Genomic DNA, 17,937 nt, shown 5'->3' on the forward strand with positions numbered 1-17,937 from the left:
GTCAATAACACGCTTCCGTGTGGGATCAACCACGCAATTGTCAACTGACATCACCAGAAAGAAAACAAGTAGTTTTTTTTTTTTTTTATCATTGCTCTGCTGCAGACTCCAGCTGGTCTCCAAGGCAACTGCAGGCTTCTCCACTGAGAGCATGCTTTGTGTTGACATGGCAACCAGCTACCACGCATGTTTTCTGCCGTCTCCATACAGCTCACCGGCCTGTGTGTGTGTGTGTAGGGGGGCGGGGGGGGGGGGGGGGGGGCATGTTTGCATGCTTTTCTATCACAGTGTGCGTTCAGTCTCCTGTGACTCATGCAGATGCGGCCTCCTTAACGGACAGCAGATGCTCGGCGCTGCTGATGGAGGATATTTTGCTCGTGTTTTGCTGCTAGGATACAAAGTTGTGTCACGTTTTTACAGTCACAGCTTTTCACCAGTGACTGCAGACCCGTCGTCCTGGTTTCCCCACACGCCGCCTTGTTAGAAGAACTGGTGGAAGTTGTGCTCTGCTTCTGCAAGCAAGCACTTTTAAATGACCCCCCCATTCACATAACGAGAATTTGAGTTTTGAAGTAGCAAACAACGAGTGATCGCTCTGACGGGCTGTGCGTTTGTCTGCGGGTGTCGCATTACTTATTGGTCATCTTATGAACGCCTCGCTGCAGGAGGCGGCCGCAGAGAGACTGTGTGGGAAGGTGTTGCATCGCTGCCGGCCTGCATCTGCTTACATTTTCTCCGATGCCTTTGGAGCATCTAGAGATGCTTGCAGTCTTCCGGACCACGTCTGTCTGCGCGGTCCGGCTTTGGCGGCTGTGTTGAGGATGCAGCTCTGCGAAATGTATGTTTGAGTTTAAAGACCTGCGCAGAAGCGATTGGGTTCTATTTCAATAACCCTTTGAGATGCTGTACCGTCTGCATGAGCGTTAGGATCATTGTTAGTTAATGAATATAGTAATTGTTATTATGCACAAGACACAAAGTCCCATTTCAGGTGCTCAGATCCCAACTTTGCATCTCCAAAAAGTCACCATTTCATCCTCAAGATCAAATAAATAATTTGTTTTTTTAAAAATCAGTTTTAATGTCAGCCGTGTTAGAATGGATCCTTTGGGAGCTTTTCCTCTGGTTTACACAGCAGTTCATAATTCTGCTGCCGCTGTGAAGGAAATGAAATCCTCGGCTCCTGCTGTTCTGAAGGAGGTGGATGCAGAAATCTTATAATCTCTAACCATTAATGTTCTTTTAGTTGAGAAGGTGAAAATCACATTAAAAATAACTACTTGTCTTTACTGGTGTAGGAATGATCCTCTGGACCTGATCATTGATTATCTTAAAGAAAAATGGGCAGATCACACACAGAGGTGCACTGAACGACTGAAGACCCGTAATGTGAATAAGCATTCTGCAGATGCATGGAAGTCATGCGTCTGTCTTTAAAATCGACCTGGTTGGAATCCTGTGGGCTTTTAGGTGGGTAGAGGAAGATTTCTCAAAGGATGCTCTGTTCCGGAACTCTTAAAAAAGCATGCTGGTTTTCTGATGAACGTGAGCGTTTTCCACTTTTGATTTAAAGCTCTGTCTCTTTTTAGAGCCATGCTGTGAGAAATGTTCTCTTGCTCTCTCATTTCTCCAGTGTTTGTCACCTACTAATCTGAGTCACTATGCTCACCAGACTGCACAGATTGTATCGATAGAGAGAGACGCTCAATCAAAACGGGATATTCTCAATATAAAGGTCCGCCAGGACGTGATGGTACCTCCTGGGTCCAAATCAGACGGCAGGGAGAGGGATGGTCCTCAAATAATGAGCCCACGTTAGAATGAAGAATCTGCAAAAAAAAAAAAAAAACAGGAAAGAATTCCAGCAAATGAAAGGTTCCATTGCACAGAAAGGCAAAAGACGGAGGGAAAGAAGGACACGTTTCATTTTTCAACACAGATCAGAACTGGAACATTTACAATAAACAAGAACAAGCAGGAGGAACAATGTGGTAATAATTCAGATTGGGTCATTCTGTAGGAAGAAACTGTGAATCATGCTATGATGGAAAGCGCCAACTCTCTCCGTGAGAAACTGGAGTTACAGATCATTCACTGGAAAGTGGACTCAATACTAGTCACGGAATTTGTGCGTTAGTTATTTATTTATTTCAGGCGATGACAAAAAAAAGCAAACAAAACAACCCGTGCCACATTGCACTAGCCACATTTAAACAAATAAATAATATGCAAATTCTGCCTGAAAGGGAGTGGGAAGAAGAAAATGTATTTAATCACACCCCTATTTCTCATAATATATCAACATAATAAGCTCCACTGTTATGAACTCCAAATTATATCAAACAACAACTATAGACTTTATGACTTTATGATTTTGAAAAATACAACAAAATATCTGATGAAACTGTAGTTAAATTACAATAAAATAAAAACGGTAATTCTTGTCTCGCCACTCTTTGCTGGAGTTAACCGCGTCACCTCGAAGTGACCTGTAGGGGGCAGCAACGCTCCCTCCCGTTAAAAAAGACACGAAGAAGAAACTGTGACGTAAGCTGCAAAAAAAAAAAAACATTAAGAAGCCAAGCGAACGTGCTTTTGGGGACAGAAGCGCCATTGGACATTTTGAAGAGGGTTAGATATGTTTGTTATTTAAAATAACGAATAATATTAGTCGCATTTTGGCATTAAATATTGTTATTGTGCAGCGAGCTAACGTTATTAGCATCACAGCCAATCACAAGTTCCATTCATTCACGCGTTCGTTGTAGCCGAGTATCAAGATGCTACAGTCCGAGCTAACGGTGTGTTTGAGGCTTCTGTCAGACGCGGGAGGAAAATTTAGTTTAATACAAACATGTAATGTAATAAATGACGTGTTGTTTTTAATGAAACGCACTTAGCGTCGCGGCTAACGTAGCCGTGAACGCGTTTGTTGATGCTAGCTCTTGTGTTGCAGCCGGAGAAGTTGTTCTCTGTTGAAGGCCTCCTCCTGTCCGACCGGATCCATCATGTACCGACCCAAACCGACGCTAAAGGACCGGCAGCACCTTTACCGGCTCATCATCAGCCAGCTGCTGTACGACGGATACACCATGATCGCCAACAATCTCATGAACGAGGTGAAACCGGAGAGTGTGGTGTCGCCCTCCGAGCAGCTGATGCAGCTGGCGAAGACCGGTAGGAGTCTCTCTCTCTCTCTCTCTCTCTCTCTCTCTCTCTCCCCCCCCATCAAACGAGAACATTTTAAATTGCTCAGTGCATCAGATGTTCCGTCTAATACAAAATGCAACTGCAGTCTCAAAGGTTATTCAGCCTTCCCAAGTCCACCAATTACCCCCTCCTACAGGACTAACACGGGTAAATCATCTTTTTACGGTTTGACTCCCGCCCTCAAAACATGCACCTCTTTGGCCTCCTTCAAAAAGGCCCTAAAAATACACCTTTTAGGGGGACAGAAACGGAGATAGTCATCACGACTCTCTCCGGATCAAACCCCCCCTCCTTTTTTTTGTCCACCTACGTTGCAGATATTAATTGCTTTACTAATTTATTGTAATTTATGCAAGTTATTTATTGGCATTCATTGTCATTTTGCATCAGTGGTGTAATTTATTTCAGATTAATTGTTAGTTTGCACTGGCGGAGTAAAATCATTTTATTTTTGTTTTTCTAATGTTACGTTGAATCAATTGAGTAATTGAATATTGGTTTTATTTTTATTTGTATTGTTAAATTTGTATTGTTAATTGTGGATGATTTATGTACGAAGGACTTTCAACGGAAACAAGACCGCAAGGGCTTTTCTGAAATGCTCCTCTTAGACAGGATGTTTGACTTTATTTGTACTGTAATACGTGCTACTGTGTGACTGTACTTGTACTCTCACATTCTATCTAATAAATATATTCATCATCACCAAGACCAGGTTCCGGAAGAAGTCTTGGATCATTCTAGAGCAGTGGTGTCAAAGTGAAATGGACGGAGGGCCAAATACAAAGTGTAGCTCCAAGCCGAGGGCCGGACTGATCGAATGCTCATTGATGGATGTTAAAATGCCCGCATATAGTCAAGCTGCTCCTTTAGATTGATGGACGACTGGTCTATTTGCTCTGAACGGTGTTCCTGCTCAGGCTCACGTTTAAAAAGAGTTGCTTTCTTTCTGGGCAAACTTCGTAACAATCTTTAAGCATACAATTTTTGATGAAATCCCCCTCTGTCAATGGCCGGGCTGATTTAGCGATCCCTTGTGCCAAAATAAAACTGGCCTTGAGAACAGAGCCTGTTGAGATTTGAGGCCTCGTTTTAATTCTCAACCTTCTGTAGCCTTTGTTCCGTGTCCATATTCTTGTTTTTGTCCGCGTGTTTGCCCGCGAGAAAACCTTCTCTTGGGTCTGATGTGGCACCCCCCCCGGGCCTTGACTTTGACTTTTGTGTTCTAGAGGCTTCACAATCAATAGAAAGCCTCTGTTGGAACCTGAAGAAGGCGGTTCAGTAGGTAAACCAGGAATATTCCAGAACTGGAGGAATCCATGAGGAATGGGCTAAGATTCCTCAGGAAGCAGGTTCATCATGTCTGCGGCTTAAAGGGCGTCTAGGAGGCAAAAGAGATGCCTCATTTTTTGGTCAACGCTTCAGTCGATATTACTGAGCAATTTAAAATTTGATTTAATTGTTGAAAAAGTTGATAATTCCCACAAATGTATTATAATTGCGTGCGGATGTATGTTTGGGGGGTTCAAGCCCTAAGTTCTGCCATTTCTAACATTTTCCCAGGGATGGAGAATGACGACAGCGCCGTCCAGTACGCCATCGGACGCTCGGACACGGTGGCGCCTGGCGTGGGCATTGACCTGGAGTTCGATGCTGATGTCCAGACCATGTCTCCGGAGACGTCTGAATACGAGACCTGCTACGTGACGTCTCACAAGGGGCCGTGCCGCGTCGCCTCGTACAGTCGCGACGGCCAGCTGATCGCCACCGGCTCTGCCGATGCTTCCATAAAGATCCTGGATACGGAGCGCATGCTGGCCAAGAGCGCCATGCCCATTGAGGTGAGGGGCAAGCGGGACCGCAGGATGCTGCTGCTCGTTTCCCTTTCACAGCGCCTTTGATGTTCCCGGCGTTTCCCCATTCGCCAGGTGATGATGAACGAGACGGCGCAGCAGAACATGGAGAACCACCCCGTGATCCGGACGCTGTACGATCACGTAGACGAGGTCACCTGCCTCGCCTTCCATCCGAGCGAACAGATCCTGGCGTCGGGCTCCAGAGATTACACCCTCAAGCTTTTTGACTACTCGAAGCCGTCGGCGAAAAGGGCCTTTAAATACATACAGGTGGGCTTCGGGAAGTGAGTGGTGCCAAGTTGGAGAGGAATCACCCGCACCTCTTTAAATCCTGTCCTTCCTCCATCCGTTTCCTTCCAGGAAGCTGAAATGCTTCGCTCGATCTCCTTCCACCCTTCTGGGGACTTCCTGTTGGTGGGGACCCAGCACCCCACCCTCCGCCTCTACGACATCAACACCTTCCAGTGCTTCGTGTCCTGCAACCCGCTGGACCAGCACACGGACACCATTAGCGGCGTCAGCTACAACCCCAGCGCCAACAGCTATGTCTCCTGCAGCAAGGACGGCAGCATCAAGCTGTGGGACGGCGTCTCCAACCGCTGCGTGACCTCCTTCGATAAGGCCCACGACGGGGCCGAGGTCTGCTCCGCCATCTTTTCCAAGAACTCAAAGTACATCCTGTCCAGCGGCAAAGACTCTGTGGTCAAACTGTGGGAGATCTCCACCGGCCGGACGCTGGTCAAGTACACAGGTGAGGAGGAGGAGGAGTGTGTTTATATTTCGGGGTGTCAGAAAGGACGTGAACGGATTGTGTGCAGCGGGAGGCAGCTTGTTAAAGTCGCAGGACGTCTTTGGTGGGTTGGTTTAGAAAGGGAGCGATCCGAGGGATGAATCCGTCCTTTATCTACGAAAAGGAAAACGTGTTTTTGGCCTTCTTACAAAAACCGATCATGTTCGATATTCCTTCCATCGGAAGGCTAAATCGAGACCTTTTGGTCCCTCGGCTGGGAGGTTCGTCTCTACTGGTGTCCCTGAAACCATCCGTGTTCATGGAAAGGAGTGAAATAAAGTTCTAAAGATTATGTCCAGGAAAGATGTAGGATTTCCAGGTCCAAGTCGGTTTTGAAAGCTTAAAGGACCCTTTGTTTGCGCCTTCATTTCAACCTTCCCGCGGGTTGCAGGGGCGGGACTGAGCGGCCGCCAGATGCATCGCACGCAGGGCGTGTTCAACCACACCGAGGACTACGTGCTGCTGCCGGACGAGCGCACCATCAGCCTCTGCTGCTGGGACTCGCGCACGGCGGAGAGGAAAAACCTGCTGTCTCTGGGACACAACAACATCGTGCGCTGCATCGTCCACTCGCCCACCAACCCCGGCTTCATGACCTGCAGCGACGACTTCAGGGCCCGTTTCTGGTACCGCCGCACCACCACAGACTGAGACAGGGCCGCCCCCGTGTTCCTGGACCAATCATGATGGATGCTGGACTCTGCTGTCTCTGTGACCTCCGTACCCCCCCCCCCATCTTGGATGTGTTGTCTTGAGAACAGAAGTTGTGATGAATCATATGTGAAGCTTGAGGGCGCTGTTCCTCCAGATATCTTTGGTTCTCCTTTAGAACTTATTCCTCTGCTTCAGAATCTTAACTTCTCACATTTTTCTTTTCGTCAGGCGGCAGCAGAGGCAGCTTGTTGTCTTTTGTATTTTGTCATTTGTAATTCAGATTTTTTTTTTTTTTTTTTATTAAACGAATAACAGGAAACAAAACCTCTGTGCGCTTCTGTGAAAACAAGCTTCTCGAAAATCAAGACCGTAGCTATCGCAACATCCGGTGGATATTTTAAGCCCGCAGTTGTTGCTGCAAAACATGAGCGACCTGCAAGGAGCACAAATGTTGGGTTGCGTACCACGACACACGGTGCAGGAGAGCCGAGTTTGCTTTTGTCTGTGGCCAAATACCTAAATCCGTTAGAAGCATGTCTTCTTTGCACCCTCTGAACGAAAGGTCACCCCGTCCCATCACTCCTCGGCACTCCCCACACCCCCACCCAGCTTTCCCAGACACTACCGTCTCCGTTGCCCCAGGCGACAACAAGTAGAGCCACAAGAATTGTACATGAATTAAACCGGCACGTAGATCTGTCACACCTGGGAGGGGAAGTGTCATTTTTGTCAAATTGATACGAGGAAGTAAAGTGAAATAAAAATCCCCTGGTTGGAAAAATTAAGTGATGAATGATGTACTTCTGCTTTGAAAGATGGAAGGGAAGGAGAGCAGAATGGCATGAAGTTCTCCTGACAATAGTGGGGTGGGTGGGGTGAAGAGAGGGGGGGGGGTGTCTCTCTGACCAATGGGGCTGCAGGAAAGCAGCTTTGCCGCTAACGCCGGACTGTGTTTCCCCGCCCAGGGTGTAAAACAGTCTGGCTTCCACTGACAGCTCAGACAATATGCTTGTAGGACACACAGGAGGACTAACCCCCCACCCCCCCCAGAGTTTCCTCCCCAGGCTTCAGATGGTTCTCTGATCGCTGACCCACTGTGGACGCTGAACACTGCTGAGCAAACATGGTGAGTGCCGCTGCTGGCATCAACGACTCTGTCGTCCTCGAATCGTCTTGTCCTTTGACTTCCGATCCCAGTCGTGCAACTTTTGTTGTGAGGCACCCGTCCGGAGGAATGTCCCTGTTGGATTTCACTTTAACTTGTGCCAGCTACCTCCTATTTCTACACTCAGCCCCCCCCCCCCTCCTGACCTGATCTCTACTGTAGGAGGAAACCTGAGAGGGGTCCATCCTGTCACCGACCCGGGAGTGACACTTTATGACCCTCGTTAACGCAGAAGTCTTCGGAAGTCCTGATCAGCCGTCAGGAACAGAACTGGGATGTTTGGGAGATGTTCCTGATTGATGTATAGTTCTTAAACTCTCGCTTGGTGCCTGTTTGTTGCTGTGGGGCTACAAGCTTTGGGTCTGATCCCGGTTTAATATCAGCTCACTCATCTTCCTGGATGTTGGAAAGACCGGCGTAAGAATAAAAATTGCATAAAACTCCAGCAGTGACTGACGTTATGTCCGTCACTGTGGAGCACGAATGCAGACAAGGTAAAAAAATAAATAAATAAGGAAAGACCGGCGTTGAATCTGAAGTTTGGTTACGTTCAATTCATAATGGATGCATTTCCACCATTGTGTTTCTGCTGGTTTGTTAGTGTCGGATCCCTAGAACTCCCAGGTCTGATCTCTCCCCCCGCCTCCTGGTGTGCATTCAACCGACCCCAAAGATAGCCGTTCAGGTCAGGTCTAATCCTGATCCCCTACATCGGAAACACTGTCTGCACCTTGTTAGTTGGCTTCAGCGTGGCTTGGTGGAGGTCAAACCAAAAATGTAGGCACCACCTCGTGGAACTGAGCCGGTACCGTCCGTTGAAAACGCTCCATCAGGAGGTAGCTCGGTACTGCTTCTCCTACGTGTCAAAAGCAGTCGGTTGCGGTGTTTTGGCATCTTCATAAGATGCCACCGTGGTTTCCGGGTCGTCCAAACGGTGGAAGATCCTATAATAGACCTAGAAATCATTGGACTTATTGCGTGTCTCATCCTATCCTGGGAATGCTTCAGGATCCCCCCCCCAGTGTTTCTGGGAAGAGGGGAGGTCTGTTTGGTTTGTTTAGGTTGCAAAAGTCCCCCACCCCCACCCAGGGTGTTTGAATAAGACTGTGTAAGATTGAGAGTGTAGAAATTCCGACCCTTCTTCCGCAGCCTTAAATCACTGATCAGACACACTTTTGTGAGTTCATCTCTCTGATTGCCCCCCCCCCCAGCCTGGACATTGTTTGGTTTTCAGGGGCCTTCGGGTTCGGAGTCTTTGATTAATGTAAAAGAAAAACAGATTCTTCCCAGGTCCGATCTGTTTCTCACGGTTGGGGGCAAAGAATGCATCGTTCTGTTCGGTGTCAACTATCTCGTTTCCGTTCTGTAAGGATGCTTCGTATCGGAATTAGTTTCTTCTTTTGTCCGCAGGGAGCTATTTTGGGGAAACGTCTTGTGCTCTGTTGCTGTGTGTTTTTGTCATCTGAGTAGAAGGTCATGAGGGCCTCCAGGAGCGGGAGGAGTGGCAGATGAATATATGGTATTATTATGTTCCTTATTTCATCTTTAGAAACTCAACTTTTTACATATATTGAGCTTCCTGTTTCGGATGAGTTGTCGTCTTCGCTAACTTTGCTACTCCTGAAAACGTTGACACACGGCGTCAACGGGGACCCCCCCCCCCCAAAGAAAATGCGACAATTTGAATTGAATTGCACCATTAAACATTTGTGTTTGACATTACTTGACATAATCTCATCCAGCTGCGATGAAAGCATCAAAATAACTTTGAGTGACTATATCCGCTGTGACGAAAGACAGGAGGAGACGGAGGAAACGCGAGTATAAATAAAAAGGCGAGGAGGGAGATCAGTTCCTGCCACAGCCTGCGGCCCGATTATCGGCTGCTTCTCACATTGTTCCGTCTGTCATCCACCGCTGCACATCTGGGAGTCCAGACGCTGACCTCTAGAGGAGGGAGGACTCCCACGATGGTGCGTCGTAAGCGTTTCCAAATGTGCATCCTGCACAATTGAGCATTAAAGTCTGTAATTTGTTGTTCGCTTATCTGTTTACTTCCACCTGCCATGGAGACGACGTCAGACGGGAGATTAGCCGTCTGCGATGAAGAGCAACGGGCCTCCAAACGTTTAGAGGAAGTTTTCATCGGTGTGTGTGCTTTTGTGTGAGCGGTTCTCACCAGTTCCCACACAGGAAATGCCAGCACAGCACTAAACGAGCCCGTGTCACTACCGCGGAGCCCGGAATCGTCCCCGCAGCCTCCTCTTGGGTTTGTTTGGGTTGGAGAGAGGGTTGACGAAGGTGACTTTTCCATGGAGCTTATCTAAGATGGGAAAGTTTATCACCCAGAAATGAATTTAAGGAATTCAGAGGAAAATTTACTGGGACACAAAATATGAGTCGTCTCCCCGCCCCTCAATTTCACGTCTAAGATACTGTGGGAAAGTCTCAAACGTTGTGCTTTCAGGCTGACTTCCTGTCCAGATTCTCAAAATGACTTTATCTTAAGTATCGGCTCATTGAACTGCCGCTCTGTCTGGAAAGTGAGCGTTTTTTTTTTTTTACTAAATTGTAATGATGTGCGACGGGTCCGTTCACCGCCGCCGTCTGCGTTGCCTCTGGATGCATTATGGATGAGGCCCTGACCTGACCCCTGGGGGGGGGCATGCCTGGGCTCTCCGGAGACAAAAGGGTCAGGGGGGAACGTGAAGCGGTCATTCCCACACTGGGAACCACTTCCTGGGTCGGTTCCTGTTCCAGTGGCTTTGTGGGATTGGACGTCTTTATGATGTTGACTCAGCGGTGCGTCTCTAAGGGTGCTTTCTGATATGTGGGAAAATAATTTGCAGTTTCTCCACAGCGTTGCGCTTTAAAAACTTGTGATTTTTCTTCCTTCAATTTTGATTGATCGGCTGCAGCTCTGGATGAATCGGGTGGCGTGTGCTTAAACGCTAGCGCCGGGACCGGGCAGACGGACGGGGCAGAGGGACGGAGGGCGAGGGCGAGGCAGCGACAGCTGTGTGGTAGAAGTGTGCTGAGGACCGGCTGTCAGAGGTTCTAATCTGCACGAGCAGGCGTGTGCTAGAATCCAAAAGAGCCACAGCTGAGTCCGACCCTGCTCCGGACCGGTGGTCAACACGCACACAAACGATGAGTGATGCCAGGAGGCCCTGCGGGAGGCCCAGCGGGGGGCGGGGCTTCCTGTGTCATCGGCACACATTCTCGCCTGAGGGTTTGTGTTGTGGGTTGAAGACGGCGGGCGTGTAGTCAGGTTGAAACCAACCACCTGGTCACATGATACGCTGCGGGTTTAATGGAACTCGTCTCGGCGTGCAGGAACAGGAAGTGAAACTCTGTTTGATGATCACGATGAATAAAACGAAGCTCATCACGCCGAGGGTCAAAAGTAGGGCGGCATCAGTCCGCCTGCTGTCACCTGACCCCGCCTGTGTCTGTAGCATGACCCAGAGGATTAGGGAGTGATGCCTGGTGTGTGTGTGCGTGTGTCTGTGTGTCTGTGTGTCTGTGTGTGTGTGCGTGTGTGTGTGTTTGTGTGAGTGCGTGTGTGCTGCAGCCACAGGCCTGCATCTCAACAGGTGCTGATCGTGTTGGGCTTCCAGGGTCAATGGGCTCTTTGTTGCATATGATCCCCCCCCCCCCCCCCCCCACACACACACACACACACACACACACACTTATCATCTGATGGGGGTGTACAACCGTGTGTTTATTTTGTTGAGGCCTGTCTGTGACTTTATTCCTCGTGTTTCTGGCTTGTATCTTCTTTTTGTGTGTAAGGAGTAACTATTAAAGTAACTAGTTATTATAACTAGTTACTCTACAACAAGTTACTTCCCACGAAGGTAATTGAAAAAACTCAAGTATTTCCATGTCGAGACGGGAGCTGTTAGATTGTACTCATGAATACACTCAGAGAGAGCAGAACTCCCCCAAGCAGCTCGTTCTCCTCCTAACTGGATCTACACCGTCCACATGGTGATCTGGATCAGCACCAAAAGGTTCTAGATTGTTCTTGGTGTCTTTATACACCAACCAGGAAAAGTCAAAGTGAATCAGAGCTGATGTGTATTCTTGAATCCATAAATGGGTTTTTAATGTTAATGTAATATTTTTTCCTGACCTCATTCTGGATCAGAACCAGAAGGCATGATGGTTCATATTGGACCCCTTGTGATTTTTGGTGAGTGAATTTAATGCATATTTTACAAGATATGATTTCTTAAAAAATCAACAACTCCATTATCAGTAAAAGAGAAAACACAGATTTCTTTGTATCCAGATTGGTACCCGGATTATTCTCAAACTTTAATGGGATCTAAATTAGACCAAGACATCAAGATCCATCCAGCAGTTTTTCTGTAGTCCTGCTAACAAACAGAACCTCCTTGGTGGAGGTAACTAACAAACAGCATGATGGACGACCTTTGAGTCACGTCTGTCGGTCCAAATTCAGAATGGTGTTTGTTGTGAAGTTCAGAGTGACAAATTGTTTTGTCACTCGCCGTGACTCAAACCACCAGCGTCCAAAATGGCAACTCTGCCTCACAGTTGTGGTTTCAGATGCAATTATTTCATTATACTCGTCTCACGATTTTGTGGTCATGGTGCGCAACCCGTTCCGCCTGAATTCATCATTTATTTCAAAGAGCGTGTTTAGTTTATGAGCTGCATGATCCAGCTTTACATATCCAAAGTGTATTATGTACAAAAAATACAAACGTAGACCAAGAAGAAGAAGCTTCTATTTTTCCAGCATCACCATCTATAAAGTAAAAAAGATATATGTCTGCATAAGCTGCGGCAGCAGAACAACACTCAAATAGCCTGAAGAAAAGATGCACAACTTTGTCTCATGGAAATATAAAATGTAAAAGAATCAAATGTATCACACAATTCCAGCTGGAGTCAACACATGCAGGCGGAAATGAGGTTTCGTTTGCAAAGCTGGATGTATTTTTAGATGATGATGATGAGACAGGGCTGTTGCGAGCCTCCAAGAGGAAGTCTTGAGGAAACGTTGAAGAAAATATTCTATTTGCTTCTCTGTAAGATGAACAAACAGGAAGTGAAAATACCGAGCAAAGAGCGATGAATAGATAGATAGTCATTCACAAAAAAAAAAGATGCACCAATTGTAGTCTTTAAAAAAAATGGATCAAGTTCCTGTTTCCCAGAGAATTTATTTATTAATCATCAAGTAACTTCTGAAATTCAATGACGTGTGGCAAAGTTTTGCAAGAGGAAAACAAAAAACGGATGAATTACGTGCAAGACGTGTGGATGGTATATGTCAAAACAGGATTCAACCACCTCCAGAAATGAGAATCCGGGCGGTGCAGGTACGCCCCATCCCTACAGTGATCTCCATTTTCTTTCCTCTTCTAGAACAAACTTGCGAAGGCTCTGTACGACAACACTGCCGAGTGTGCTGATGAGCTGGCCTTCAGGAAAGGGGACATCGTCACGGTGATGGATCAAACCGTGGCTGGCACCAGCGGGTGGTGGATGTGTTCTCTCTACGGACGTCGTGGCCTGGCCCCGGCAAACAGGCTGCAGCTGTTACCGCAAACTGGAAGTGCTGCAGGCTCCCTGAGGCACGCCGCAGAAAAAAACAAATCAGTTGATGCTAAAACAGACGACATCTACCAGATCCCCAGCGTCCCCCGACCCTCCAGCAACCTGGCATATGAATGCATGGACATGATCTACAAGGTCCCTCTGACACCGTTATCGGCTTCAAAAAATCCAGCCCCATCGGCAGTTAAGCACAGCGCGGACAGACCCGAGGTAAACATACTTTAAAGAAGACTTTTGTACAAGTTCGATTGAGTTTATTTCAAGAAAAGCAAACGTACAGGCCAACATTTAGTAGGTGTTCGCCCTAGCACTGGTCTGAGGTCAAAGTTAGTCCTTTTCCTAGGGAAGTATTCACTCTCATGATTAGAGACTTTAGAAATGCAATGCTGTGAGACCCCTGCTGACAAAAGAGCTTACAGATGGGGCCTGAGGGCGGGGGGAGGGCAGGGGGGGGCTCTCCGTGAGGACAAGCATGCAGCACCAGGGTCTTTATGGGCCTGTAAAAGACCGAAAGACTCAGACATCTGACAATTTTAACTGCAAACAGCAGCACATGCCGGCAGGGACCGCAGAAAGACAGAAGGGGTGCTGTTGCAGCAGAAGTTTGGGAGAAATGTACCCACATGTTCATAATTTCCTGTCCTGCTCTGGGAGGGGGGGCGCTGTTCCCTTCAGCAGTAGCTGCCTAATATTCATAGAGCAACATGGTTTCTGTTACGGCACTGCGCTACTCGGCCGAGTGCGTGGACAATAGCCCGTCAGCACCGACCTCACAGCCTATTTGTCCTGTCCACAGCCTTCATTCTTCAGCACGGCACCCAGTCCAAAAAGAGAGGTCTACGACATCCCGAGCCAAGCAAGAAGAGCGTCTCTTTTCACTGTAGGGTTCCCGCAAATAAGCACAACAAAATGCACCAATAGTCACCATCGTTCGAACGCCTGATGTCTTTACCTTCTACCGGAATGCTCTTCTTTTGCAGGCATCAACAACGCCAAGGCACATCTCAAGAAAACACTCCCTGCTGCCAATTTCAGAGCTGGAGAAACAATTTGAGTCTCTAGAGACGATGGGATGTGGTGGTCCGGGAGACTCTTATGTAAGTTTCAAACATTCGGAAGGATTTATGACGCAAGGAATCTGTCATGTCTTCCTGGCTTAAAGATGCAACAATCTTTCACTTTTCTGGCACATTTGTCATCTTCTGCTAAACGTCGGCTATGCGCGTAAAGGATGTGATTCACTGCTGAAGAAGGATATGGGTCACGGATACGGAAGCGCATGACAGTACTTATTGGCCTTTTCTGTAGACATAGCTGCAATAATAAACGTCCTTCTTATATGCAGGTGTATGCAGTTCCACCACCTTTGACTCTGGACCCGAACTATGACTTCCCAGTTCCCTCGGCCACAGATGCCCAGCAGAAAGTGATCGGCGGATGCAGCACCCTTCCCAACCTCCGCAACCCTGAGTGGATTTACGATGTTCCAGTGAGTCCGGAGAAACAAAGTCCACACCAAGGCTCACATGACGGCGTGTCCTCCAGAGTCGTTTGCAGGCAACTTTATGACACTCTACCGGGGCTTGCTTGGCCCGTTCACAGGGGAGGTCCGACTCTTTATGACATACCGAAGCCCGGTTCTCTCGACCTCTCGAGTCCACCCAAATTGCTGCCCAGGATCCCGATGTATGACAAGCCCCCGTCTCAGAAGACCACAGAGGAGTTAGTTTATGCAGTCCTGCCCCAGGAGGAGCCCGTCACCCGAGTTGCCACCGACCCGCTCAGTGATCATATACCCCTAGAATGCAGGGGCGACTCGAGCAATGCTCACGAACTGAAAAAGTTGAGTCTTCAGCGAATGAGAAAGTTCTTGGCTTGCACGTCTTTCCGTGACCTTCCAGGAAATGGGGAGTCGCCGGCACAGGAGGAGAACGAGCGAGGCAGGACCTTACGTCTCTCTGCAGCAGACAGTCAACGGATCAGCACCTCCTCCAGCTCCTCCACCAGTTCCTGTGACTCCCTGGCTCTGAGCTCCTCCTCTCCCGAGCCACTGAGAGAAGTGACGCTCAGCCAGGACGAGGCCAGCCGGAGACTTCTGGACCTGCAGGAGTCGATTTGCAGGGCGGTGCCCTGTCTGATGGAATTTGTCAGCAGTAACTGGAGGAGCAAAGAACATCTGGAGAAACACCTGAAGGCGATAAAAGAGGCGGCGGAGGGTATTTCTTTTTCTCTGACATGCTTTCTGAACTTTGCTCTCGACGTTAAAGGCAATGCCCGCCGTTTGACCGATTCCAACCTTCAAACGAGGCTCTATAAGCAGCTTTCCATTGTAGAAGACTCGGGTGTGATCCTACAACAAACAGTCAGCGCTCTGAACATGTCTGGATGGCCCCTCAACACACTCTGTCAGGACCCAGGGCAAACTCAGACACCTGACCAACTGGAGCGCTTTGTGATGGTGGCACGCACCGTTCCCGAGGACATCAAGCGCCTGGTGTCCATCATCAACGCCAATGGGAAGCTCCTCTTCAAAGCCCCTCCAAAAGACCCAGACCCTATCGACACCTCAGGTCGGCCAGAGACCAAGAGAAGTCCTGATGGAAGTGAGCAAGGAAGGGACTTGGTGGAAGATGACAACGACTACGTAGAGCTACAGGTGAAAGCTTTTGATCTTCTCTGACAAATAATGCAGGTTGCTGTGATTAGCTTGTAGCTGCTGGAAATCCAAAGGGTTTTTAGTCTCGTTAGAATTCTAACACAGTTTCCCCCCCCCCCCCCCCCCTCAGACAAAGAATGACTTTGAAAAGCAGCAGAAGGAAACTAAAGAAAATGTCGCACCCGTTTCAAACAAGGCACAGGTGAGCATCTCCCATTGGTGAGATTTGGTCCTGCAGACCATCTACCCATCTACAGCGTAGCTAACCAGGATTCAAAGGTCTCTCTGCAGCCCGAACAAGGCAGGAATCGCTGTCATTCGGTGGTCAAATGTGGTTGTCGTCACTTTTTTTATTTTTTATTTATTCCATCCTGTCTCTGCTCAGGTTGATAATAAGCGCCGCACCTCTGAATCTGGGCCCGACACAGAAGATCGACCCGCCTCCCTAACGGAGCATTGCCGACTGTACTTCGGGGCTCTCCAGAAGGCCATTGGGGGTTTCGTGGGCAGCCTTCAAGACGAACAGCCACCAGAAAAATTCATCTCCCAAAGTAAGCTGGTGATCATGGTGGGTCAGAGACTGGTGGACACCCTTTGCAGGGAGGCCCAACGTGGACGGTCCACCCAGAACCTTCTGTGTAAGAGCAACCATCTGTGTGCCCTCCTCAAGCAGCTGGCTGTGGCCACCAAGAAGGCGGCGCTGCGCTTCCCCGACCGGCAAGCTCTCTCTGAGGCTCAGGAGTTTGCAAAAGAACTCGCCCAAAGAGCACAGCACTTTCGGACATCGCTTGACTTCTAAGATCACAGATCCATGAATGCTGAATGCGTCTACATTCAGGCCAAAAAAAAAAAGAAGGTTATTTCTGTTTGCCGCCAGTTTTTACAACAAATGCAGGTATTGGTTGAAATAATTTTAATTAAAGCCGCCAGGATGAGCAGAATAATTTAAATATGGATGTATATATACTCAAAAAAAAATGAAGACTTCAAAATAAAATGCACATCTAGGATATCGCACCAATTTTTAAAAATGCAATTCTAAGTATAAAATGTTAAATATAATTTGTTTTGTATAATTTACAATGCCAAAATATAATTTGTTGTGTGTTTCATTATTTTTTGTGTAAAATATATATTCTACAGGGTAGTCGTTTGATCCAGTCCAATTATTGTGAATATCTATGTAAATATTCTAAATTAAAATGTGTTATTCATTCCCAAACTTTTCTGGATAAAAGATTGAATAAGACACATGTTGGATTGTTATTGAAATGAAAATTAGAAATTGAAAACTTGCTGTCGTTTTGCATCTCTCCATCAGAAGTAGAAATGTCCACAATGGGGTGAGACAAATCAAAGCACGAGTCTATACCATAAACAAAACACAAACACTGTTTTGTTTATGGTGATATACACACATAAACATAATTGAATGCTGCCCTCTAGTGGCGCAGTTGGGACATGACGTCATCATTATGGCAACGTCCAATCGAGGGAGTTTTCAGATTATCCATCACTCGGTGCATTTGCTATACTTCAAGAGTAATCGTCATCACCTGATATAGATGGGTTTATATTTCAAATAAATATTTAAATAAAAACTTTATATGAAACTGCTCTTGAAAGCTTTGTATTTACTTTCTTCTTTTGGAATTGTGTTCGGCTCTTCTTCATATTTGAGAAAACATCAAAAATATCTTGTGACCCGTTGCTGATTGGCTGTTTGGACTTCTTAGATAATGAGCCCTCCTCCAATGAGGAAAGAAAACCCTCAAACACAAGAGTCAACGCTATCAAGATAGTTCTCGTCCGGTGCCTTTTTCCTTCGTAAATAGAATCTTGAACAGGCTATAAATGTGTTTTTATAACGTACAGGAAGTCACCCAGTTACTTATTCAACAACTAAACATCCGCAGGAGCAGCTAAAGTCGCACAAGTTGTTTTTGTTATATATTACGCAAAATTAAACATTTTTATGAAGATTTCTTTTTACTATTATTACTTCTTC

The 17,937-nt window shown here is 47.2% G+C and overlaps 2 protein-coding genes across 2 annotated transcripts; both read left to right on the forward strand.

Annotated features, from left to right (window-relative positions):
• The first annotated feature begins 2,582 nt into the window (after nucleotides 1-2,582).
• On the forward strand, nucleotides 2,583-6,814 carry cstf1 (cleavage stimulation factor, 3' pre-RNA, subunit 1). Its single transcript, XM_068742764.1, has 6 exons — nucleotides 2,583-2,631; nucleotides 2,957-3,177; nucleotides 4,774-5,051; nucleotides 5,139-5,336; nucleotides 5,427-5,817; nucleotides 6,248-6,814. The coding sequence occupies exons 2-6, from the start codon at nucleotides 3,009-3,011 to the stop codon at nucleotides 6,505-6,507; spliced, it is 1,296 nt and encodes a 431-aa protein (XP_068598865.1). The 5' UTR covers nucleotides 2,583-2,631; nucleotides 2,957-3,008; the 3' UTR covers nucleotides 6,508-6,814.
• Nucleotides 6,815-13,014: 6,200 nt separating this feature from the next.
• On the forward strand, nucleotides 13,015-16,728 carry cass4 (Cas scaffold protein family member 4). The gene is made up of 7 exons (XM_068742119.1): nucleotides 13,015-13,035; nucleotides 13,082-13,483; nucleotides 14,070-14,153; nucleotides 14,254-14,370; nucleotides 14,619-15,929; nucleotides 16,060-16,135; nucleotides 16,310-16,728. Exons 1-7 carry the CDS (start codon nucleotides 13,015-13,017, stop codon nucleotides 16,726-16,728), a joined length of 2,430 nt encoding a protein of 809 aa, XP_068598220.1.
• Nucleotides 16,729-17,937: the final 1,209 nt, after the last annotated feature.

The sequence above is a fragment of the Brachionichthys hirsutus genome, chromosome 8 (genome assembly GCF_040956055.1).
Source record: "Brachionichthys hirsutus isolate HB-005 chromosome 8, CSIRO-AGI_Bhir_v1, whole genome shotgun sequence".
Lineage (NCBI taxonomy): Eukaryota > Metazoa > Chordata > Actinopteri > Lophiiformes > Brachionichthyidae > Brachionichthys > Brachionichthys hirsutus.

Coding starts and splice junctions, on each gene's coding strand:
- cass4 (XM_068742119.1), top strand. CDS start 13,015: ATGAGAATCCGGGCGGTGCAG. Junction 13,484..14,069: donor ACAGCGCGGACAGACCCGAG/GTAAACATACTT, acceptor TCCTGTCCACAG/CCTTCATTCTTCAGCACGGC. Junction 15,930..16,059: donor ACGACTACGTAGAGCTACAG/GTGAAAGCTTTT, acceptor CCCCCCCCTCAG/ACAAAGAATGACTTTGAAAA.
- cstf1 (XM_068742764.1), top strand. CDS start 3,009: ATGTACCGACCCAAACCGACGCTAAAGGACCGGCAGCACCTTTACCGG. Junction 5,337..5,426: donor GGGCCTTTAAATACATACAG/GTGGGCTTCGGG, acceptor GTTTCCTTCCAG/GAAGCTGAAATGCTTCGCTC. Junction 5,818..6,247: donor GACGCTGGTCAAGTACACAG/GTGAGGAGGAGG, acceptor CGCGGGTTGCAG/GGGCGGGACTGAGCGGCCGC.